Source organism: Callithrix jacchus, chromosome 18 (genome assembly GCF_049354715.1).
Source record: "Callithrix jacchus isolate 240 chromosome 18, calJac240_pri, whole genome shotgun sequence".
Taxonomy (NCBI): domain Eukaryota; kingdom Metazoa; phylum Chordata; class Mammalia; order Primates; family Cebidae; genus Callithrix; species Callithrix jacchus.
The window spans coordinates 12069475-12089607 of record NC_133519.1 but is presented as its reverse complement, the minus strand read 5'-3'; the positions used below and the strand labels follow the sequence as shown (position 1 = coordinate 12089607).

General features: G+C 45.4%; 1 protein-coding gene and 1 non-coding gene across 17 annotated transcripts in view; one reads left to right on the top strand and one right to left on the bottom strand.

Moving 5' to 3' along the window:
- Window positions 1-449: 449 nt before the first annotated feature.
- LOC128930164 (uncharacterized) overlaps window positions 450-20133 on the bottom strand; it is a 78221-nt gene continuing 58537 nt past the window's right edge. For 13 of the 16 annotated variants that reach the window (XM_078355687.1, XM_078355693.1, XM_078355691.1 and 10 more), the window contains 18 exons: window positions 19743-19952; window positions 18444-18548; window positions 17667-17876; window positions 16368-16472; window positions 15591-15800; window positions 14294-14395; window positions 13536-13745; window positions 12259-12363; window positions 11491-11700; window positions 10202-10303; window positions 9442-9648; window positions 8162-8266; window positions 7395-7604; window positions 6868-6972; window positions 4952-5003; window positions 4007-4170; window positions 3289-3340; window positions 450-2778 (listed from right to left, as the gene is read on the bottom strand). In XM_078355687.1, coding sequence (XP_078211813.1) covers window positions 2583-2778; window positions 3289-3340; window positions 4007-4170; window positions 4952-5003; window positions 6868-6972; window positions 7395-7604; window positions 8162-8266; window positions 9442-9648; window positions 10202-10303; window positions 11491-11700; window positions 12259-12363; window positions 13536-13745; window positions 14294-14395; window positions 15591-15800; window positions 16368-16472; window positions 17667-17876; window positions 18444-18548; window positions 19743-19952 — 2660 coding nt within the window. In that variant the 3' untranslated portion in view covers window positions 450-2582. The remainder of the gene's footprint in view (window positions 2779-3288; window positions 3341-4006; window positions 4171-4951; window positions 5004-6867; window positions 6973-7394; window positions 7605-8161; window positions 8267-9441; window positions 9649-10201; window positions 10304-11490; window positions 11701-12258; window positions 12364-13535; window positions 13746-14293; window positions 14396-15590; window positions 15801-16367; window positions 16473-17666; window positions 17877-18443; window positions 18549-19742; window positions 19953-20133) is intronic. The other 3 variants (XM_078355696.1, XM_078355697.1, XM_078355698.1) reach the window with 3 other exon arrangements.
- LOC128930178 (U4 spliceosomal RNA) lies at window positions 5434-5573 on the top strand. The gene has a single exon (XR_008477858.1). It is a non-coding gene; the product is annotated as a U4 spliceosomal RNA (small nuclear RNA).

The following is a 20133-nucleotide window of genomic DNA, read 5'->3' as shown; positions in this document are numbered from 1 at the left end:
AACAGTCCTGTCCTTGTGCATGTTTGGGCATTGATCCAGGCCCAAATCTGTGGGAGACTCCTCCATGCACATTCCAGGTGCCCAGGTGACAGCGGCAGTCTCTAGATCTGGGGTCATCCACTTTCCCATTTCTAGCCCACCTCACCCATCATGAAGCCTGGTCAGGGTTGCCAGAGATTCCAGTGAGCAGGTGCTATTTGTGTGTGTGTTTGCCAGAAGCAAACAAGAAACCTGCTGTGTGCCCACCTGGCTGATCCCTCCACCTTTCTAGCCAAGGGCTTCATGAGCCAGGGCCCTTGGGGTTGCTCACAAGGCAGCCCCTCACCGAGTAGGCATTGCTTTATTATGTGTATGTACATGTCCCCAGTAATTTGAAATATTTAAAGAATGGTTAAATGATCACTTGACAGTTACACTATAAACAAAAGATACACAGTTAAACATCATTATTTTGAGAAGATACATTTTAATGTCATTTTCAATCTTTAAAATCTCTGGTTTTATTTTGAATAAAATCTTCAATCTTAAAAAGATTACTGCAAAAAAAAATTACAGTCCATTTGCATTTTCAAATAATAAACTTGGAAATATGTTCTTATGAATGTCAACAGTCAATGCAGTGTGGAATATTAAGAACTGACTTTCATATAACAGGTAAGTTTAGAGACATGAGAAAATGTTTAATAAATTTTAATGGTGTATGTTTATTTAAATCTAGTTTTCTATTCTGTTTTGGGAAATAATTGTCTGTTGCTTTTAGTGTATTCTCCTTCCTGTCCACATATGTGGAATCTACCTATTCTCTTCTCTTTTGAAATAGTTTAAAAAACTCAAAGAGAATGGCCTGGGCTTTTCATGTCCTTAGTCTGATAGACCTTTCCTGGCTGCTCAAATAGTTATTAGCAGCTAAGAAAACTACGTCTCTTGTCAGCAACAAATCAAAAAAGGCTTCAAAATCAGTGAATTCTCTCTTTTGCTGTGGCCTTATGTGCTGACAGTCTTAAGAGAAAACATTTTAATAGTATAGATTAAAATTAACTTTGGCAAAAATTAAAATGCAGGCAGGAAATTTTTTTTCCAACAACAGACAACTAGGAAAAGCAAAGATACAGGAAAAATTGAAAATTTCCAGTAGAGAGATATAAATATAATAATGGACACCACCAGGGATGATTAATGAAGAAAATGTTTAGGGGATGGTCATTTGAACACAGCATATTAATACTTTTAAAAACCATTTTTCCAATTACTTTGGTATAAATAAGCTGTCTCTGAAAGGTACAGATCTGGCATCACGATAATGGTGATAGACAAATAGTGAAACGGTCCTGGTATCACGATCATGATGGTAGACAAATGGTGGAAGAGTTTTGGTATCACGATCATGGTGATAGACAAATGGTGGAAGAGTCCTGGTATGACAATCATAATGGTAGATAAAAGGTAACACAGTCTTGGCACCCCAATCATGGTGGTAGACAAATGGTGCAACAGTCCTGGTATCACAATCATGGTGGTAGACAAATGGTAGAACAGTCCTGGTACCACGAGCATGGTGGTAGACAAATGGTGGAATAGTCCTGGTATCACAATCATGGTTGTAGACAAATGGTGGAACCGTCCTGGTACCACGAACATGGTGGTAAACAAATGGTGGAACAGTCCTAATATCACGATCATGGCGGTAGACAAATGGTGGAACAGTCCTGGTATCACGATCATGGTAATAGACTAATGGTGGTTTCCTGGTATCACAATCATGGTTATAGACAAATGGTGGAACAGTCCTGGTACCACGAGCATGGTGGTAGACAAATGGTGGAATAGTCCTGGTATCACAATCATGGTTGTAGACAAATGGTGGAACCGTCCTGGTACCACGAACATGGTGGTAAACAAATGGTGGAACAGTCCTAATATCACGATCATGGCGGTAGACAAATGGTGGAACAGTCCTGGTATCACGATCATGGTGGAACACAAATGGTGGAAGAGTCCTGGTATCAGGATCATGATGGTAGACAAATGGTGGAACAGTCCTGGTATCACAATCATGGTGGGAGACACACGGGACCTTCTCTGCCTGCAGATGGGTGAGGTAGCATTGACCCTGCAGTGTTCCCAGAAAAACACTTAGGCTGAATTTAATCATGAGGACATTTTCAGACAACTTCAGAGGGTAGAGCTTTGAGTCAGACAGCTGACCTGTCCTCTACAAACAAGCCCATGTCACCACCATCAATGACAACAACAAAAGGTGAGGAGACACTTTGGGTTCAAAAGAACTAAAGAAATGTAGCTACATTATCTTTTTACTCTTTTTCAACCCAAAATGTCTCTTCTCCTTTTGGTTGTGTGATTTGTGGTGACATGGGCTTTCTGAAGGAGAAAGGTCACTTGTGCTGCTCACTGCTCTACATTCTGAAGTTGTCTGGAGATTACCTCAGGCTATGAAACTCAGGCTAAGTGTTTCAGCAAGAACATGGTGGTGTTCATACTCTGCACCGGCAGAGTCCCACGTGACACGCTGTCTTAGTGTGGAAATATGACCCCTACCCGGGAGACCAGGGGGAGGAGTCTTGTCACCGTCGTAGTAAGAAACCTACTGTCCATGTCCAAAGACAAGCGAACACACTCTTCCACAAATAAAAAATAACATATGTGTAAGCCTGGCATGTGAAATAAAACTCAGGATAAGCTGCATAAGTTGAATACAATACATCCAGTGAGTACCGGAAGACTTCAGGTTCTTCTGCTTCCACCAGCTCCATGCTGAGCCTAGAAAAGGAAGAAAAACCAAAGAATAAGTCAGGGAAAATAAGACACCGCAGAGCTCCAGCTAGATTTCATGGGGAGCACAAGAAAGTGGTTAATAAAGAAAAAACATAGATCCATTAATGACATAACAAATTATTGCTTTATGTCGGGATGGGCAGGAGTAGGGTAAAAAAGAATCAAAGAGAGAGGGAAAGTAAGCTAAGTGATCCGTCCAGGTGACACACTGATGAGGGAGTAAAAGGACACTCTGAGTGAGTACCCTCAGGACACACAGCGTACACTGATCATAAAAACAAGTATCGTCAACCTACGGTAGTTAGTAAATGATAAGGGGAGGGAGAAATGGAAACCTAAGTATCTACCGCAATGAATACCAACAGCAATGTTAGTAGAAATCATTCAGGCTTCATTGGAAACATGGTATCGATATTGTCAGCCCACTCTTTTCCCTGGACCTGGTGTCTCCAGGTGTCAACACAAAATTAGCTGTTGACAATTGCTCAAAGTTACCTGGGGCATGGTGGGCCTTGGTCTTCTTCTGCTGCTTGGTCATTTTTAATCTCTGCAATAAATGCAGACAGGGACAGACAAAATAAGCCAATTCTCCTACACCCATAACCGTCCACTGTCTAATCCCTGCACAGGGACCTCAGGCTCCTCAACATGAGAGCAGGATAATGTGAGAGACAGACTTCAGGAGGTCTGAAGGCCAATCATGAGAGAGATTTCTTGGTTCCTGTCTCAGACCAATGATGAAATGTCCCTATTCTGGTAGACCATTATCCTTTTATCCCAAGTTTCTACAGACAGTTACACCAAGTTTGTACAAACAGGGAAGAACCTCACAGACATGCTTGGGGAACAAAACTCATGAGGAACTTGGTAGCTGGCAAGAGACATTTAATTCAGATTGACAGACAACTTGTGGGCATGTGCTGCAGAGCTTGGCGTGAGTGTGCAACACCTGCCTTAAGTTTCAATGTCCTGACAGTCGGTCCAGGGTGCGACGGGCATGGCCTGAGACTAGAGACAGGGCAAAGCTCACTGTCCCACCCCATGCCGGTGCTTCAGACTGGAATCCAGAGTGATTGAAATCTACACTCACGTACAGGCTCAGCCCACAGTGATGACAACTCTCAGCCCAGCCAGGGGAGCAGTGCCCAAAGACTAAGGGGTCTATCTGGGACACAAAATGGAGCTTTAGCGCCTTCACAATGGAGTCACTCACTGTCTATGTCAACAGCCGAGATGACTTGCTGGTCCTCTAATGAGTGGAAGTTGCTCCTCAAAGTCTCATTGAAGGCAGATGGGCCAGGAGGAACTGAGAGAGTCGAATCACCTTCATCCCAGGACTCCTGCGGGGCTTCCTCCTCCACAGACTCCTGCAGATTCCTGATGAGCCAGGCAGGACAGGACGGCAGATTAAACCAACAGATTAGACAACAAAGTCCCCCAGCTGATCTGATGGAAGTCACAATGGAGTGGTCACAGAAAGCAAAGGCATTTTTCCTTCAAGAGAAAAAAAAACTATCCTTCTAAATGCAGGGTGAAGGGTGACTACCCTGGGGACACAGCACAAATGAGCAGCAGGTGCTCAGTGCATTTGCCACAGATGAGCCACTGCAGGCCACCCAGACTCCCTGGAAACTACCATCATGAACTGCAACACGAGCACTAACACGGGGATTCAACTACCTCGCGTAAGTTGTGTTGAATTTTACATGCAGCATTCAAGTGAACAGAGCTCCTGAGGCATTTCAGACACCCAGATCTTCTGTACTAAGGGCCTCCCTTTTCCAGTATTTTGATAGCATATGTATATTTTTTTAATTTCTTCTCTTCACAAATCCTAGCAAACATGCTAACAACAAATGGGTAGAAAGCATATCCACATCTCTCCCTGGAATTAAACCCATGGGAGAGAACAGGGGAAACCAAAAAATCCCTGTTTGCTGAGTTCACCTGGCTCAGCAGATTGCAGGTCCCTATCTTGGGAGGACTAAGAAATTAAAACCTATACAAGTGCCACACATCACCCACAGCACTGTCAATGAGGACAATCTGTAGCTGGTGAATGGAAGGCAGAGTTCTAGTCATCATTTTCTCCTTTTCCTGGATCTGCAGTCTCCAGGTGTCACTATGGAACTAACAGCCCACAGCTCCACAGCATTACCTGGGGGGCACTGGCCCTTTCTCCTCCTCTTCCTCAACATCACCTTGACTTCCTGTAAATAAATTCAGAAAAGCAGGTCACATTAAGCAAATCACACTTCACATATGACCAAATCAGTGTTTAGTCATAGCACAGGCACAGAAATGATCTCACGGCAAGAATACAAATTCTGACAGGAAGATTCTAGGGTGCCCCAGATGAAGCCTGGTGAGTAGATGAGCCTGCTTTCCAGATGCACAGGCCAAAAGCTCCCTGTATGGGTAGGCCATAATGCCATATTCTCTCCCTGAGTCTATGCAAATTTAAATCAAATTTTTTCCCAGAAAATCTCCAAAAATAAGTCAAACTCTTTCCCGGGAGTGTTGCTGCAATACTGACTTATCTCACCAGGGAGCAAGGTCATTGAATGGTCAGAAGCATCTATACATGAAACGAGATGGATATGTAAATTCTAACAACACTTGCTGCAAATAGAATCTGTAAGCTTTGCGCAGTGGCAGTATCATAGCCAATGGGGTTTATCTGAGATGAGATTATCGCTAATTGAAAACAATCCCAATACCTCGCCGAGATGACATGTAATAGAGTCGGCATTGACAACTTTTGACAGTCTCTAGGGAGAAGGAATGAAAAAAGACAAAACAAAAGATAAAACAATCTCTGGGCTGGGCATAGTGGCTCAGGCCTGTAATCCCAGCACTCTGAAAGGCCGAGGTGAACACTTCACGAGCTCAGGAGATCGGGACCATCCTGGCTAATACGGTGAAAGCCTGTCTCTACTAAAAATACAAAGAAATTAGCTGGGCGTGGTGGCACGTGCCTACACTCTTAGCTACTCAAGAGGCTGAGGCAGCAGAATCGTCTGAACCCAGGAGGCAGTTTGTAGTGACCTGAGATCATGCAACTGAACCCCAGCCTGATTGAGAGACTCCACCTCCAAAACAAAACAAAACAAAACAAAACCTATGATTTGAAAGGACAAAGTAGGTGAAAGATTTAAGGTCAGGAGTTCAAGACTAGCCTGGCCGATATGGTGAAACCTCATCTCTACCAAAAATTAAAAGTTCACTTGGTGTGGTGATGGGCACCTGCGGTCCCAACATCACAAAGCGAGGGGCTTTACCTCATTTGGATAAGCGGTCATAAGTGTTCGCACTGCAAGATGTCTGCCTTTGCAGATGGAGAGAGAAATTTGCCTGACTTTGCAGATGGAGAGACAGAAAGGAAGGAAGGAGAGAAATCAAGTGCTCAGTGACAGTTACTAAAGACACTGCTGAAGATACAGCCTGGGAACCTTCATTCTCAATCCAGAGATCTTTCCACTCCAACAACCCCTCTCCTGTCACAGCTTCCTTCCTGTCCTTTACACCTGGAAAGATGCTGCCTCTTGTTCCAAAGACCGCCTTTCATCAGATTATGGAAGGAGCAGAGTCCTCTTTAAGCTCCCCACAGCGGGTTCTGTGTATTATTACCGCATTGCCCCCAGGACCCGAGAACAGACCTTTGCCTACTGGACCTCAGCAGAAACCTGCACTGAATGGCAGTTCACGAGCCTCAGACATTTAGACCAACAGACTGGATGCTACTTGTCTGCAGGATCTCATGTGGTACAGAGAGAATTCCTGTCAACATGATTAAGCCTACTGCTGAGAAAAACAGGTGGTTCTGTGCTTGTGCCAGGAATCATAGCTGAGATGTTACGGAGTCCCACACCCACCTTACTGCAGATGTAGAAAAGTGGCTACATACTTTGGCCTCTCTCATCCGCTTGTAACAATATGTTAAGATACAAATTTACATTTGCTTAGAAGTATGAAAACAAAGAAATAAATTCTGCCGAAGAGAGTGTTCAGTTTTTCAGAGAAATGACAGGATATCGTTCAGCACTTCCGTGATAGTGAATGAAGAGAACTTACCTTCCGTCTTCAGCCGGCAGTCCAGGTAGTAGGCCGCTTGACTCCTAAGATGTTTATTTTTGCTGTCTCTGCATTTCTGTTCTTCATCATGATCTTTTTGATCATCTGTAAACAAATTCAGAAAGCAGGTCACATTCAGCAAATCTCACTTCACACAAGACCAAATCAGTGTCCTGTCATAGCAGAAGACCATAAAATATTCTCAATGGAAGATTGAGATATTATGATGGGAATGTTCTAAGGGGCCCGAGATTAAGTTGCCTCAGAAGCAGATGAGCCTGCTTTTCAGATCCACGGGACAAAATCTGTCTCATCTTGTAGAAATCAATCCCATATCCTAAGACTTAAGTCAGTGCAAACAATTAAAACTTTTTTCCCAAAATCTTCAAAACTTGCCCTACTTTCCAGAAGGGTTGCTGCAATACTGATCTATCTCATTATATCATGGTCAAGGAATGGTTAGAGAAATTTACATAGGAGACTGAACCAATGGGTCAGTACTTACTCATCCATACAATAGAACTTACTGTAGGTCTTCAGCCGGCAGTTCAGGGAGTAGTTCGCCTCACTCAGAAGACATCTATTTTTGCTGACTGGGACATTCGGTTTGTTATTTTCTTGCTGGGAGCAGGATTTCTCAATGCCTTCTGGAACGTTCACCTCTGTGTATTTTCTGTAAGGAGGCCGGCCAGATGCCACCTTGCTGATGTTTGAAGCAGATAACAGAAAGCCAGGGACTGGGGAGAAGAAACACAAACACATGGTGGGTTAGAATCTGGTGACATCAAATTAGTTCAATCAGGACTGAGGGATGACACTGACAGCCTTGCCTACTGATTTGAAGATGTTATTTCCCCAAATTACTCTTCTCATCTCCACTCTTGATCTCCTTAAAGTCAAGTTGTCTTAGCTACTCATTCAAATTGAAGCCAGTACATAAACATTTCTACCTCTTTCTTCTTATGAGTTCTGAAAAATCTTATATGGTACGCAGAAAATTCCTATAAACATGATTTAGCCTCTTGCAGAGAAAAGCAGGTGGTTTGGTGCCTGTGTTAGGAATCAATAGCTGGATGTTAACCCCAGTCTCACATATGTCTTACTACAGATGTGCAAAAGTTGCTAAATAGTTTCGCCTCTGTGTTACGTCTTTAACAAAATGTTAAAATACTCATTGCTATTTTTCTAGAAATATAAGGATGAAATTAACTTTGAAGAAGAGAGTGTATAATTCCTCAGAGAAAAGAAAAAACATTGTTGACCACTTCCGTGATGCTGAACCTATGGAACTTACCTTCCGTCTTATGCCGGCAGCACAGGTAGTAGGCAACTTGACTCATAACAAGTTTCTTTTTCCTGTCTCTGTATTTCTGTTCTTCGTCGTGACCTTTTCGATCTTCTGTAAATAAATTCAGAAGAGAAGGTCACATTAAGGAAATTGCACTTCACACAAGACCAAATCAGTGTCCTGTCATAGCACAAGGATGTAAAATATTCTCAGCGTAAGAACGTGATATTCTGACAGGAATGTTCTAACAGGCCCTAGATTAGGTTGCCTCAGTAGTATATGAGCCTGCTTTTCAGATGCATAAGACAAAATCTCCCTCATCAGGTACATCTTAATCATGTATCCTCTGACCTAAGTCAGTGCAAATGATTAAAACTTTTCTCCCAAATCTTCCAAATTTGCCCTTACTGCTTTCCAGAAGCATTGCTGCAATACTAATCTAGCTCCACATATATTGTGGCCAATGAATGGTTAGAGAAATTTATATAAAAGACTGGACCGATGGACAAATTCTAACAACCTTAAAGAAAAATCCATGGAGCCAGCCTGGTGTCTCACACCTGGAATCCCAGCATTTTAGGAGGCCCAGGAACGCAGATCACTTGACCTGAGGAGTTCAAGACCAGCCTGGCTAACATGGTGAAACCCCACCTCTACTAACAATACAAAACTTAGCCATTTTCGGTGGTGCCCACCAGGGATCCCAGCTAACTGGGAGGCTGAGGAACCATTATAAGGGTACTTCCTGCTCTTGCTGGTGCCACCTACACATAACACAGGTTCTATTAGAAGCAGAGCCCCTTCGACCTCTTCACAGGAGGAACTGTGTGCTATCACCACGTTTCCCGCAGGGTCCGAAAGGCACAGCTTTGCCTACTAAGCCTCAAAAAACCAGAACCAAGTAAAAGTTCAGTAGCTTCAGACATTTTGATCAACAAGCTAAATGCTACTTGTCTGCAGGATCTTATACTGTACAGAGAGGATTCCTGTAAACATGAATTCGGTCTCTTGCTGAGAATAATAACAGGAGGTTCTGTACCTGTGTCAGACACTGATAGCCTGGATTGTGACCCCAGTCCCACACCCATCTTACTGCAGCTGTGGAAAAGTAGCTAAGTACTTCGGTTTCCGTCTTCCATCTTTAACAACAATGTTAAAATACCCATTTCTATTTTTTACAAGTATGGGAAGGATGAAATAAATTTTGATGAAGAGAACTGTGAGTTTCTCAAAACAACACAGGACATCATTGATCATTTTCATGGTGGTCATCCTCTAGAACTTACTGTATGACTTCAGCCGGTAGTTCTGGAAGTAGGCCACCTGACTCAGAAGAAGTCTATTTTCGGTGGTTCCAGCATTTGGTTTGTTTTCTTCCTGTTGTGAGCAGAACTTCTCAGTGCCTTCTGGAACATTCACCTCTGGGTTTATTCTGGAAGGCCTGCCAGACGCCACCATGTGGACGTTTGGGGCAGAACACAGAAAGCCAGGGACTAAAAAGAACAAACCCAAACACATGATGGGTTAGAAACCTGTGACGTTAAATTGGTTTAATCAGGACTGAGTGATGTCACTGACAGCCTTGCCTATTGGACATGTTGTTTCCCTGCCTTGACTCTTCTCATCTCCACTCTTGATCTCCTTTAGGTTAACGTTCTTAGGTATTCAATCACCATAAAACCAGGAAATACACATGTCTACCTTTATCTTGCTAATAAGTTCTTCAGGATCCTACATATTAGAAAGGATTCCTGTACACATGATTTAGTTTCTTGCTGAGACACACAGGTGGTTCTGTGCCTGTGTCAGAAGTCATTAGCTGTGATATTGACCCTAGTCCCAAACCCACCTTACTGCAGACATGGAAGAGTTGCTAAATACCTTGGCCCTGACTTCCAAATTTACCAAAATGTAAAAATAATCATTGCTATTTTCCTAGAACCATGGTAAGGATAAAATTAAATTGAAGAAGAGAGTGCATCATTTGTAAGAGACAAAACAGGACATTGTGCAGCACTTCCATTATGGTGAAACTATAGAACTTACCTTTCGTCTTCAGCCGAGAGCCCAGGCAGAAGGCCGCTTGACTTGTAAAATGCTTATTTTTCTTTTCTCTGTATTTCCGTTTTTCATTATAATCTTGATCACCTGTAAAAAAATTCAGAAGAGCAGGTCACATTCAGCAATTCTCAATTTAAACTAGAACAAGCCAGTGTCCTGTCAAAGCAAAAGAAAGTAAAATAGTCTCAATGGAAGAATGCGATACTATGATGGTAATGTTCTCATGGGGCCCTACATTCGGTTGCCTCAGAAGCAGATGAGCCTGCTTTTCAGATCCATGGGACAAAATCTGTCTCATCTTGTAGATCTCGATCCCATATCCTCTGACTTAAGTCAGTGCAAACGATTAAAACTTTTATCCCAAAATCTTCACAACTTCCCCTGACTGCTTTCCAGAAGGGTTGCTGCAATACTCATCTAGCTCATCCTGTATCACAGCCAACGAAGGGTTAGAGAAATGTATACACAAGACTGGACCAACGAATATATTTTTTGACAAGCTCTGCTTAAAAAAAGAATCTGTAAAGCCAGCATGGTGGCTCATGCCTCGAATCCCAGAACTTTAGGAGGTCTGGGAGGGCAGATCCCTTGACCTCAGGAGTTCGAGATCAGCCTGGCCAACGTGGAGAAACCCCGCCTCTGCATCAAACACAAACAGCAGCCAGGCGTGGTGGTGCCCACCGGGGAGCCCAGCTAATTGGGAGGCTGAGGCACCGGTACCAGGGTACTTCCTGCTCTTGATGGGGCCACTTACACATTCGACAGGTTCTACTCTCAGGAGCAGGATCCCCTTTCAGTTCCTCAAAGGAGGTACTGTCTACTATCGCCGTGTTTCCCCCAGGGTCCCCAACACACAGCTTTGCCTGCTGGGCCTCGGCCGAAACCGAAACCACGTGCAAGTTCAGCAGCCTCAGACATTTGGACCAACAGACTAGATCCTACTTCTCTGCAGGATCTTGTACTGTACACAGAGGATTCCTGTAAACATGGAATCAGCCTCTTGCTGAGAAAAACAGGTGGTTCCGTGCCTGCGTCAGAAATCCATAGCTGGGATTGCAACCCCAGTCCCACACCCACCTTACTGCAGACGTGGAACAGTTGCTAAACACTCTGGCCTCTGTCTCCCACCTTTAACCAAATGGTAAAACACACATTTCTATTTTCTAGGAGTATGGGAAAGACGAGATTAACTTTGAGGAAGAGAGTGGTCAGTTTCTCAAGATGAGGCAGGATATCATTCATCACTTTCGTGGAGGTGAACCTATGGAACTCACCGTATGCCCTCAGCTGGTAGTTCAGGGAGTAGTTCACCTCACTCAGAAGACATCTATTTTGGCGAACTCCAACATCCGGTTTGTTATCTTCCCGCTGGGAGCAGGATTTCTCAATGGCTTCTGGAACGTTCACCTCTGGGTCTTTTCTGGAAGGAAGTTTACCGGAATCCACCCTGCTGATGTTTGGGTAACAATACAGAAAGCCAGGGACTGGAAAGAAGAAACCCAAGACATGGTGAATTAGAAAGTGGTGACGTCAAATTGGTGTAATCGGGACTGAGGAATGTCACTGACAGCCTTGCCTATTGATTTCAAGATGTTATTTCCCCAAATTAATCTTCTCATCTGTGCTCTCGTTTCCCTTAGAGTCAACTTGTCTTAGCTACTCATTTACCTTGAAGCCAGGACATAAACATTTCTACCTTGATCCTGTTTTTCAGTTCTAAAGGATCTTATATGGTATGGGTAAGATTCCTGTAAACATGATTTAGCCTCCTGCAGAGAAAAGCAGGTGTTTTGGTTCCTGTGTTGGAAATCAGCATCTGGGATGTTCACCCAATCTCACACCTGTCTAATTGCAGATGTGGAAAGTTGCTAAGTAATTTTGCCTGTGTGTTAAGTCTTTAAGAAAATGTTAACATACCAATTGCTACCTTCCTAGAAGTCTGTGAGTGATAAAATTAAAATGAAGAAGAGAGTAGAGCAGTTGTCAGAGACAAGACAGAACACTGTCCAGGACTTCCGTAATGGTGAACCTACAGAACTCACCTTTCATCCTCAGCCGGCAGGCCAGGTAGCAGGCCACTTGACTGATAACCAGTTTGTTTTTGCTGTCTCTGTATTTTTGTTCTTCATCGTGATCTTCTTGATCATCTGTAAACAAATTAAGAAGAGCAGGTCACATTAAGAAAATCGCACTTCACACAAGACCAAATCAGAGTCCTGTCATAGCACAAGGACGTAAAATATTCTCAGTGTAAGGATGTGATATTCTGACAGGAATGTTTTAACAGGCCCTTGATTAGGTTGCCTCAGTAGTATATGAGCCTGCTTTTCAGATCCATGGTACAAAGTCTCCCTCATCTGTTAGATCTTAAATCATGTATCCTCTTACCTAAATCAGTGCAAATAATTAACCTTTTTTTCCCAAATCTTCAAAAATTGCCCTAACTGCTTTCCAGAAGCATTGCTGCAATACCGAGTTATCTCATCATATATCATGGTCAATGAATGGTTAGAGAAATTTATATAGGAGACTGGACTGATGGATGAATCCTAACAACCTTTACTTAAAAAAGAATCCATAAAGGCAGCCCAGTGTCTCACACCTGGAATTCCAGCACTTTAGCAGGCCCAGGGAGGCAGATCACATGACTTCAGGAGTTGAAGACCAGCCTGGCCAACATGGTGAAACCCCGCCTCTACTAACAATACAAAAATTAGCCATTTGCGGTGGTGCCCACCAGAAATCCCAGCTAATTGGAAGGCTGAGGCACCAGTACCAGGGTACTCCCTGCTCTTGATGGTGCCACATACACATACCACAGATGTTATTGGAGCGGATTCCCCTTCTAGCTCTCCATAGGAGGTATTGCGTGCTATCACCACATTTCCCCCAGTGTCCCCAGAACAGAGCTTTGCCTACTGGGCCTCAGAAAACCAGAAGCAAATGGAAGTGCAGTAGCCTTAGACATTTTGACCAACAGACTAGATGCTACTTGTCGGCAGGATCTTATACTGTACAGAGAGGATTCCTTTAAACATGGCTTTGGTCTCTTGCTGAGAAAAACAGGTTGTTCTGTGCCTGCCTCAGAAACTGATAGCTGGGATTGTGACCCCAGTTGTACACCCACCTTACTGCAGACGTGGAGAAGTTGCTAACTACTTTGGCTTCTGTCTTCCATCTTTAACAAAATGTTAAAATACCCATTGCTAATTTCTACAGGTATGGGAAGAATGAAATTAATTTTGATGAACTGTTAGTTTCTCAAAACAACACAGGACATCATTGATGACTTTCGAGGTGGACAACCTACAGAACCTACCGTCTGTCTTCATCCGGTAGTTCTGGAAGTAGGCCACCTGGCTCAGAAGAAGTCTGTTTTTGCTGGCTCCGACATTTGGTTTGTTTTCTTCCTGTTGTGAGCCGGATTTCTCAATGCCTTCTGGAACGTTCACCTCTCGGTTTATTCTAAAAGGAGTCCTGCCAGATGCCACCATGTTGACTTTTTGGGTACAACACAGAAAGCCAGGGACTGGGGAGAAGAAACCCAGACACATAATGGGTTACAAACTGGTGACGATAAGTTGGTTTAATCAGGACTGAGGGATCTCACTGACAGCCTTGCCTATATTGCACATGGTGTTTCCCTGCTTTTACTCTTATCTCCACTCTTGATCTCGTTTAGGTTAATGTGTCTTAGCTATTCATTCACCCTGAACCCAGGAAATACACATTTCTACCTTTATCTTCCTGAGAAGTTCTTCAGCATCCTACATATTAGGAAAAATTCCTGTGACCATGATTTAGTTTCTTGCTGAGAAACACACATGGTTCTGTGTCAGAAATTATTAGCTGTAATATTGACCCTAGTCCATAACCCACCTTACTGCAGACATAAAAGAGTTGGTAAAAACCTTGGCCCTGACTTCCAGATTTAACAAAATATTAAAATAATCATTGCTATTTTCCTAGAAGCATGGAAAGGATACAATTAACTTTGAAAAAGAGAGTGCATCATTTGTAAGAGACAAAACAGAACATTGTGCAGCACTTCCATTATACTAAAACTATAGAACTTACTTTTACTCTTCAGCCGAGAGCCCAGGCAGAAGGCTGCTTGACTTGTTAAATGCTTATTTTTGCTGTCTCTGTATTTCCGTTTTTCATTATAACCTTGATCACCTGTAAAAAAAATTCAGAAGAGCAGGTCACATTCAGCAATAATCACTTTTAACTAGAACAAGCCAGTGTCTTGTCATAGTAAAAGAACGTAAAATAGTCTCAATGGAAGAATGCGATACTATGATGAAAATGTTCTCACGGGGCCCTAGATTCGGTTGCCTCAGAAGCAGATGAGCCTGCTTTTCAAATACATGGGACAAAAATCTGTCTCATCTTGTAGATCTCGATCCCATATCCTCTGACCTAAGTCGGTGCAAACAATTAAAACTTTTACCCCAGAATCTTCAAAACATCCCCTGACTGCTTTCCAGAAGGGTTGCTGCAATACTCATCTAGCTCATCCTGTATCACGGACAACGAAGGGTTAGAGAAATGTATACCGGAGACTGGACCGACCGACGTACTTTTTAACAAGCTCTCTACCTCAAAAAAGAATCTGTGGAGCCGGCATGGTGGCTCATGCCTGGAATCCCCGCACTTTAGGAGGTCTGGGAGGGCAGATCCCTTGACCTCAGGAGTTCGAGATCAGCCTGGCCAACGTGGAGAAACCCCGCCTCTGCATCAAACACAAACAGCAGCCAGGCGTGGTGGTGCCCACCGGGGAGCCCAGCTAATTGGGAGGCTGAGGCACCGGTACCAGGGTACTTCCTGCTCTTGATGGGGCCACTTACGCATACCACAGGTTCTACTCTCAGGAGCAGGATCCCCTTTCAGTTCCCCACAGGAGGTACCTCTCTGCTATCGCTGTGTTCCCCCCAGGGTCCCCAACACACAGCTTTGCCTGCTGGGCCTCGGCCGAAACCGGAACCACGTGCAAGTTCAGCAGCCTCAGACATTTGGACCAACAGACTCTAGATGCTACTCCTCTGCAGGATCTTGTACCGTACAGAGAGGACTCCTGTCAACATGGATTCAGCCTCTTGCTGAGAAAAACAGGTGGTTCCGCGCCTGCGTCAGGAATCCCATAGCTGGGATTGCGACCCCAGTCCCACACCCACCTTACTGCAGACGTGGAAAAGTTGCTAAACACTCTGGCCTCTGTCTTCCATCTTTAACCAAATGGTAAAACACCCATTTCTATTTTGTAGGAGTATGGGAAAGACGAGATTAACTTTGAGGAAGAGAGCGGTCAGTTTCTCGAGACGGGGCAGGACACGGTTCATCACTTTTGTGGAGGTGAACCTGTGGAACTCACCGTATGCCCTCAGCCCGTAGTTCAGGGAGTAGTCCACCTCACTCAGAAGACATCTATTTCGGCGGACTCCGACATCCGGTTTGTTATCTTCCCGCCGGGAGCAGGATTTCTCAATGGCTTCTGGAACGTTCACCCCTGGGATTCTTCCGGCAACAGCCCTGCCAGATGCCACCGTGATGACATTCGGGGCAGAACACGGAAAGCCAGGGACTGGAAAGGAGAAACCCAAACGCACGATGGGTTAGAAACTGGTGACGTCAAATTGGTTTAATCAGGACTGAGGGATGTCACTGGCAGCCTTGCCCATTGATTTCAAGATGTTATTTCCCCGAATTACTCTCCTCATCTGCACTCTCGATCACCTTAAAGTCAACTTGTTCTTAGCTACTCATTGCCCTTGAAGCCAGGACATCCACATTTCTACGGCGGTCCTGCTTATAAGTTCTGAAGGATCTTATATGGTACGGAGAAGGTTCCTGTAAACGTGATCTCGCCTCCTGCTAAAGGAAAGCGGGAGGTTCGGTGCCCGTGTTAGGAATCGACAGCTGGGGTGTTAACCCTAGTCTCGCACCTGTCTTACAGCAGACCTGGAAACGTTGCTACATCGTTTCCTCTCTGTGTTAGGTCCTTAACAAAATGTTAAAAATACCCGTTTTGCTACTTTCCTAGAAGTATGGGAAGGATGAAGTTCACTTTGACAAAGCGAGTGTATGGTTTCTCAGAGACAAGACGGGACACTGCTCGGCACTTCCGTGACGGTGAACCTACAGAACTTACCTTCCGTCGTCAGCTGACAGGCCAGGGAGTAGACCACTCGACTCACGAGCAGTTTCTTTTTGCTGTCTCCGTATCTCCGCTCCTCATCGTCATCTTCTCGAGCGTCTGTAAACAAATTCAGAAGAGCGGGTCACAGGAAGCAAATGGCACTTCGCACAAGACCAAATCGGTGTCCAGTCATGGCACGAGGACGTAAAATAGTCTCAATGGAAGAATGCGATACTATGATGGGAATGGTCTCACGGGGCCCTAGATTCGGTTGCCTCAGAAGCAGATGAGCCTGCTTTTCAGATCCATGGGACAAAAATCTGTCTCATCTTGCAGATCTCGATCCCATATCCTCTGACTTAAGTCAGTGCAAACGATTAAAACTTTTACCCCAAAATCTTCACAACTTGCCCTGACTGCTTTCCAGAAGGGTTGCTGCAATACTCATCTAGCTCATCCTGTATCACGGCCAACGAAGGGTTAGAGAAATGTATACCGGAGACTGGACCGACCGACGTACTTTTTAACAAGCTCTCTACCTCAAAAAAGAATCTGTGGAGCCGGCATGGTGGCTCATGCCTGGAATCCCCGCACTTTAGGAGGTCTGGGAGGGCAGATCCCTTGACCTCAGGAGTTCGAGATCAGCCTGGCCAACGTGGAGAAACCCCGCCTCTGCATCAAACACAAACAGCAGCCAGGCGTGGTGGTGCCCACCGGGGAGCCCAGCTAATTGGGAGGCTGAGGCACCGGTACCAGGGTACTTCCTGCTCTTGATGGGGCCACTTACGCATACCACAGGTTCTACTCTCAGGAGCAGGATCCCCTTTCAGTTCCCCACAGGAGGTACCTCTCTGCTATCGCTGTGTTCCCCCCAGGGTCCCCAACACACAGCTTTGCCTGCTGGGCCTCGGCCGAAACCGGAACCACGTGCAAGTTCAGCAGCCTCAGACATTTGGACCAACAGACTCTAGATGCTACTCCTCTGCAGGATCTTGTACCGTACAGAGAGGACTCCTGTCAACATGGATTCAGCCTCTTGCTGAGAAAAACAGGTGGTTCCGCGCCTGCGTCAGGAATCCCATAGCTGGGATTGCGACCCCAGTCCCACACCCACCTTACTGCAGACGTGGAAAAGTTGCTAAACACTCTGGCCTCTGTCTTCCATCTTTAACCAAATGGTAAAACACCCATTTCTATTTTGTAGGAGTATGGGAAAGACGAGATTAACTTTGAGGAAGAGAGCGGTCAGTTTCTCGAGACGGGGCAGGACACGGTTCATCACTTTTGTGGAGGTGAACCTGTGGAACTCACCGTATGCCCTCAGCCCGTAGTTCAGGGAGTAGTCCACCTCACTCAGAAGACATCTATTTCGGCGGACTCCGACATCCGGTTTGTTATCTTCCCGCCGGGAGCAGGATTTCTCAATGGCTTCTGGAACGTTCACCCCTGGGATTCTTCCGGCAACAGCCCTGCCAGATGCCACCGTGATGACATTCGGGGCAGAACACGGAAAGCCAGGGACTGGAAAGGAGAAACCCAAACGCACGATGGGTTAGAAACTGGTGACGTCAAATTGGTTTAATCAGGACTGAGGGATGTCACTGGCAGCCTTGCCCATTGATTTCAAGATGTTATTTCCCCGAATTACTCTCCTCATCTGCACTCTCGATCACCTTAAAGTCAACTTGTTCTTAGCTACTCATTGCCCTTGAAGCCAGGACATCCACATTTCTACGGCGGTCCTGCTTATAAGTTCTGAAGGATCTTATATGGTACGGAGAAGGTTCCTGTAAACGTGATCTCGCCTCCTGCTAAAGGAAAGCGGGAGGTTCGGTGCCCGTGTTAGGAATCGACAGCTGGGGTGTTAACCCTAGTCTCGCACCTGTCTTACAGCAGACCTGGAAACGTTGCTACACCGTTTCCTCTCTGTGTTAGGTCCTTAACAAAATGTTAAAAATACCCGTTTTGCTACTTTCCTAGAAGTATGGGAAGGATGAAGTTCACTTTGACAAAGCGAGTGTATGGTTTCTCAGAGACAAGACGGGACACTGCTCGGCACTTCCGTGACGGTGAACCTACAGAACTTACCTTCCGTCGTCAGCTGACAGGCCAGGGAGTAGACCACTCGACTCACGAGCAGTTTCTTTTTGCTGTCTCCGTATCTCCGCTCCTCATCGTCATCTTCTCGAGCGTCTGTAAACAAATTCAGAAGAGCGGGTCACAGGAAGCAAATGGCACTTCGCACAAGACCAAATCGGTGTCCAGTCATGGCACGAGGACGTAAAATAGTCTCAATGGAAGAATGCGATACTATGATGGGAATGGTCTCACGGGGCCCTAGATTCGGTTGCCTCAGAAGCAGATGAGCCTGCTTTTCAGATCCATGGGACAAAAATCTGTCTCATCTTGCAGATCTCGATCCCATATCCTCTGACTTAAGTCAGTGCAAACGATTAAAACTTTTACCCCAAAATCTTCACAACTTGCCCTGACTGCTTTCCAGAAGGGTTGCTGCAATACTCATCTAGCTCATCCTGTATCACGGCCAACGAAGGGTTAGAGAAATGTATACCGGAGACTGGACCGACCGACGTACTTTTTAACAAGCTCTCTACCTCAAAAAAGAATCTGTGGAGCCGGCATGGTGGCTCATGCCTGGAATCCCCGCACTTTAGGAGGTCTGGGAGGGCAGATCCCTTGACCTCAGGAGTTCGAGATCAGCCTGGCCAACGTGGAGAAACCCCGCCTCTGCATCAAACACAAACAGCAGCCAGGCGTGGTGGTGCCCACCGGGGAGCCCAGCTAATTGGGAGGCTGAGGCACCGGTACCAGGGTACTTCCTGCTCTTGATGGGGCCACTTACGCATACCACAGGTTCTACTCTCAGGAGCAGGATCCCCTTTCAGTTCCCCACAGGAGGTACCTCTCTGCTATCGCTGTGTTCCCCCCAGGGTCCCCAACACACAGCTTTGCCTGCTGGGCCTCGGCCGAAACCGGAACCACGTGCAAGTTCAGCAGCCTCAGACATTTGGACCAACAGACTCTAGATGCTACTCCTCTGCAGGATCTTGTACCGTACAGAGAGGACTCCTGTCAACATGGATTCAGCCTCTTGCTGAGAAAAACAGGTGGTTCCGCGCCTGCGTCAGGAATCCCATAGCTGGGATTGCGACCCCAGTCCCACACCCACCTTACTGCAGACGTGGAAAAGTTGCTAAACACTCTGGCCTCTGTCTTCCATCTTTAACCAAATGGTAAAACACCCATTTCTATTTTGTAGGAGTATGGGAAAGACGAGATTAACTTTGAGGAAGAGAGCGGTCAGTTTCTCGAGACGGGGCAGGACACGGTTCATCACTTTTGTGGAGGTGAACCTGTGGAACTCACCGTATGCCCTCAGCCCGTAGTTCAGGGAGTAGTCCACCTCACTCAGAAGACATCTATTTCGGCGGACTCCGACATCCGGTTTGTTATCTTCCCGCCGGGAGCAGGATTTCTCAATGGCTTCTGGAACGTTCACCCCTGGGATTCTTCCGGCAACAGCCCTGCCAGATGCCACCGTGATGACATTCGGGGCAGAACACGGAAAGCCAGGGACTGGAAAGGAGAAACCCAAACGCACGATGGGTTAGAAACTGGTGACGTCAAATTGGTTTAATCAGGACTGAGGGATGTCACTGGCAGCCTTGCCCATTGATTTCAAGATGTTATTTCCCCGAATTACTCTCCTCATCTGCACTCTCGATCACCTTAAAGTCAACTTGTTCTTAGCTACTCA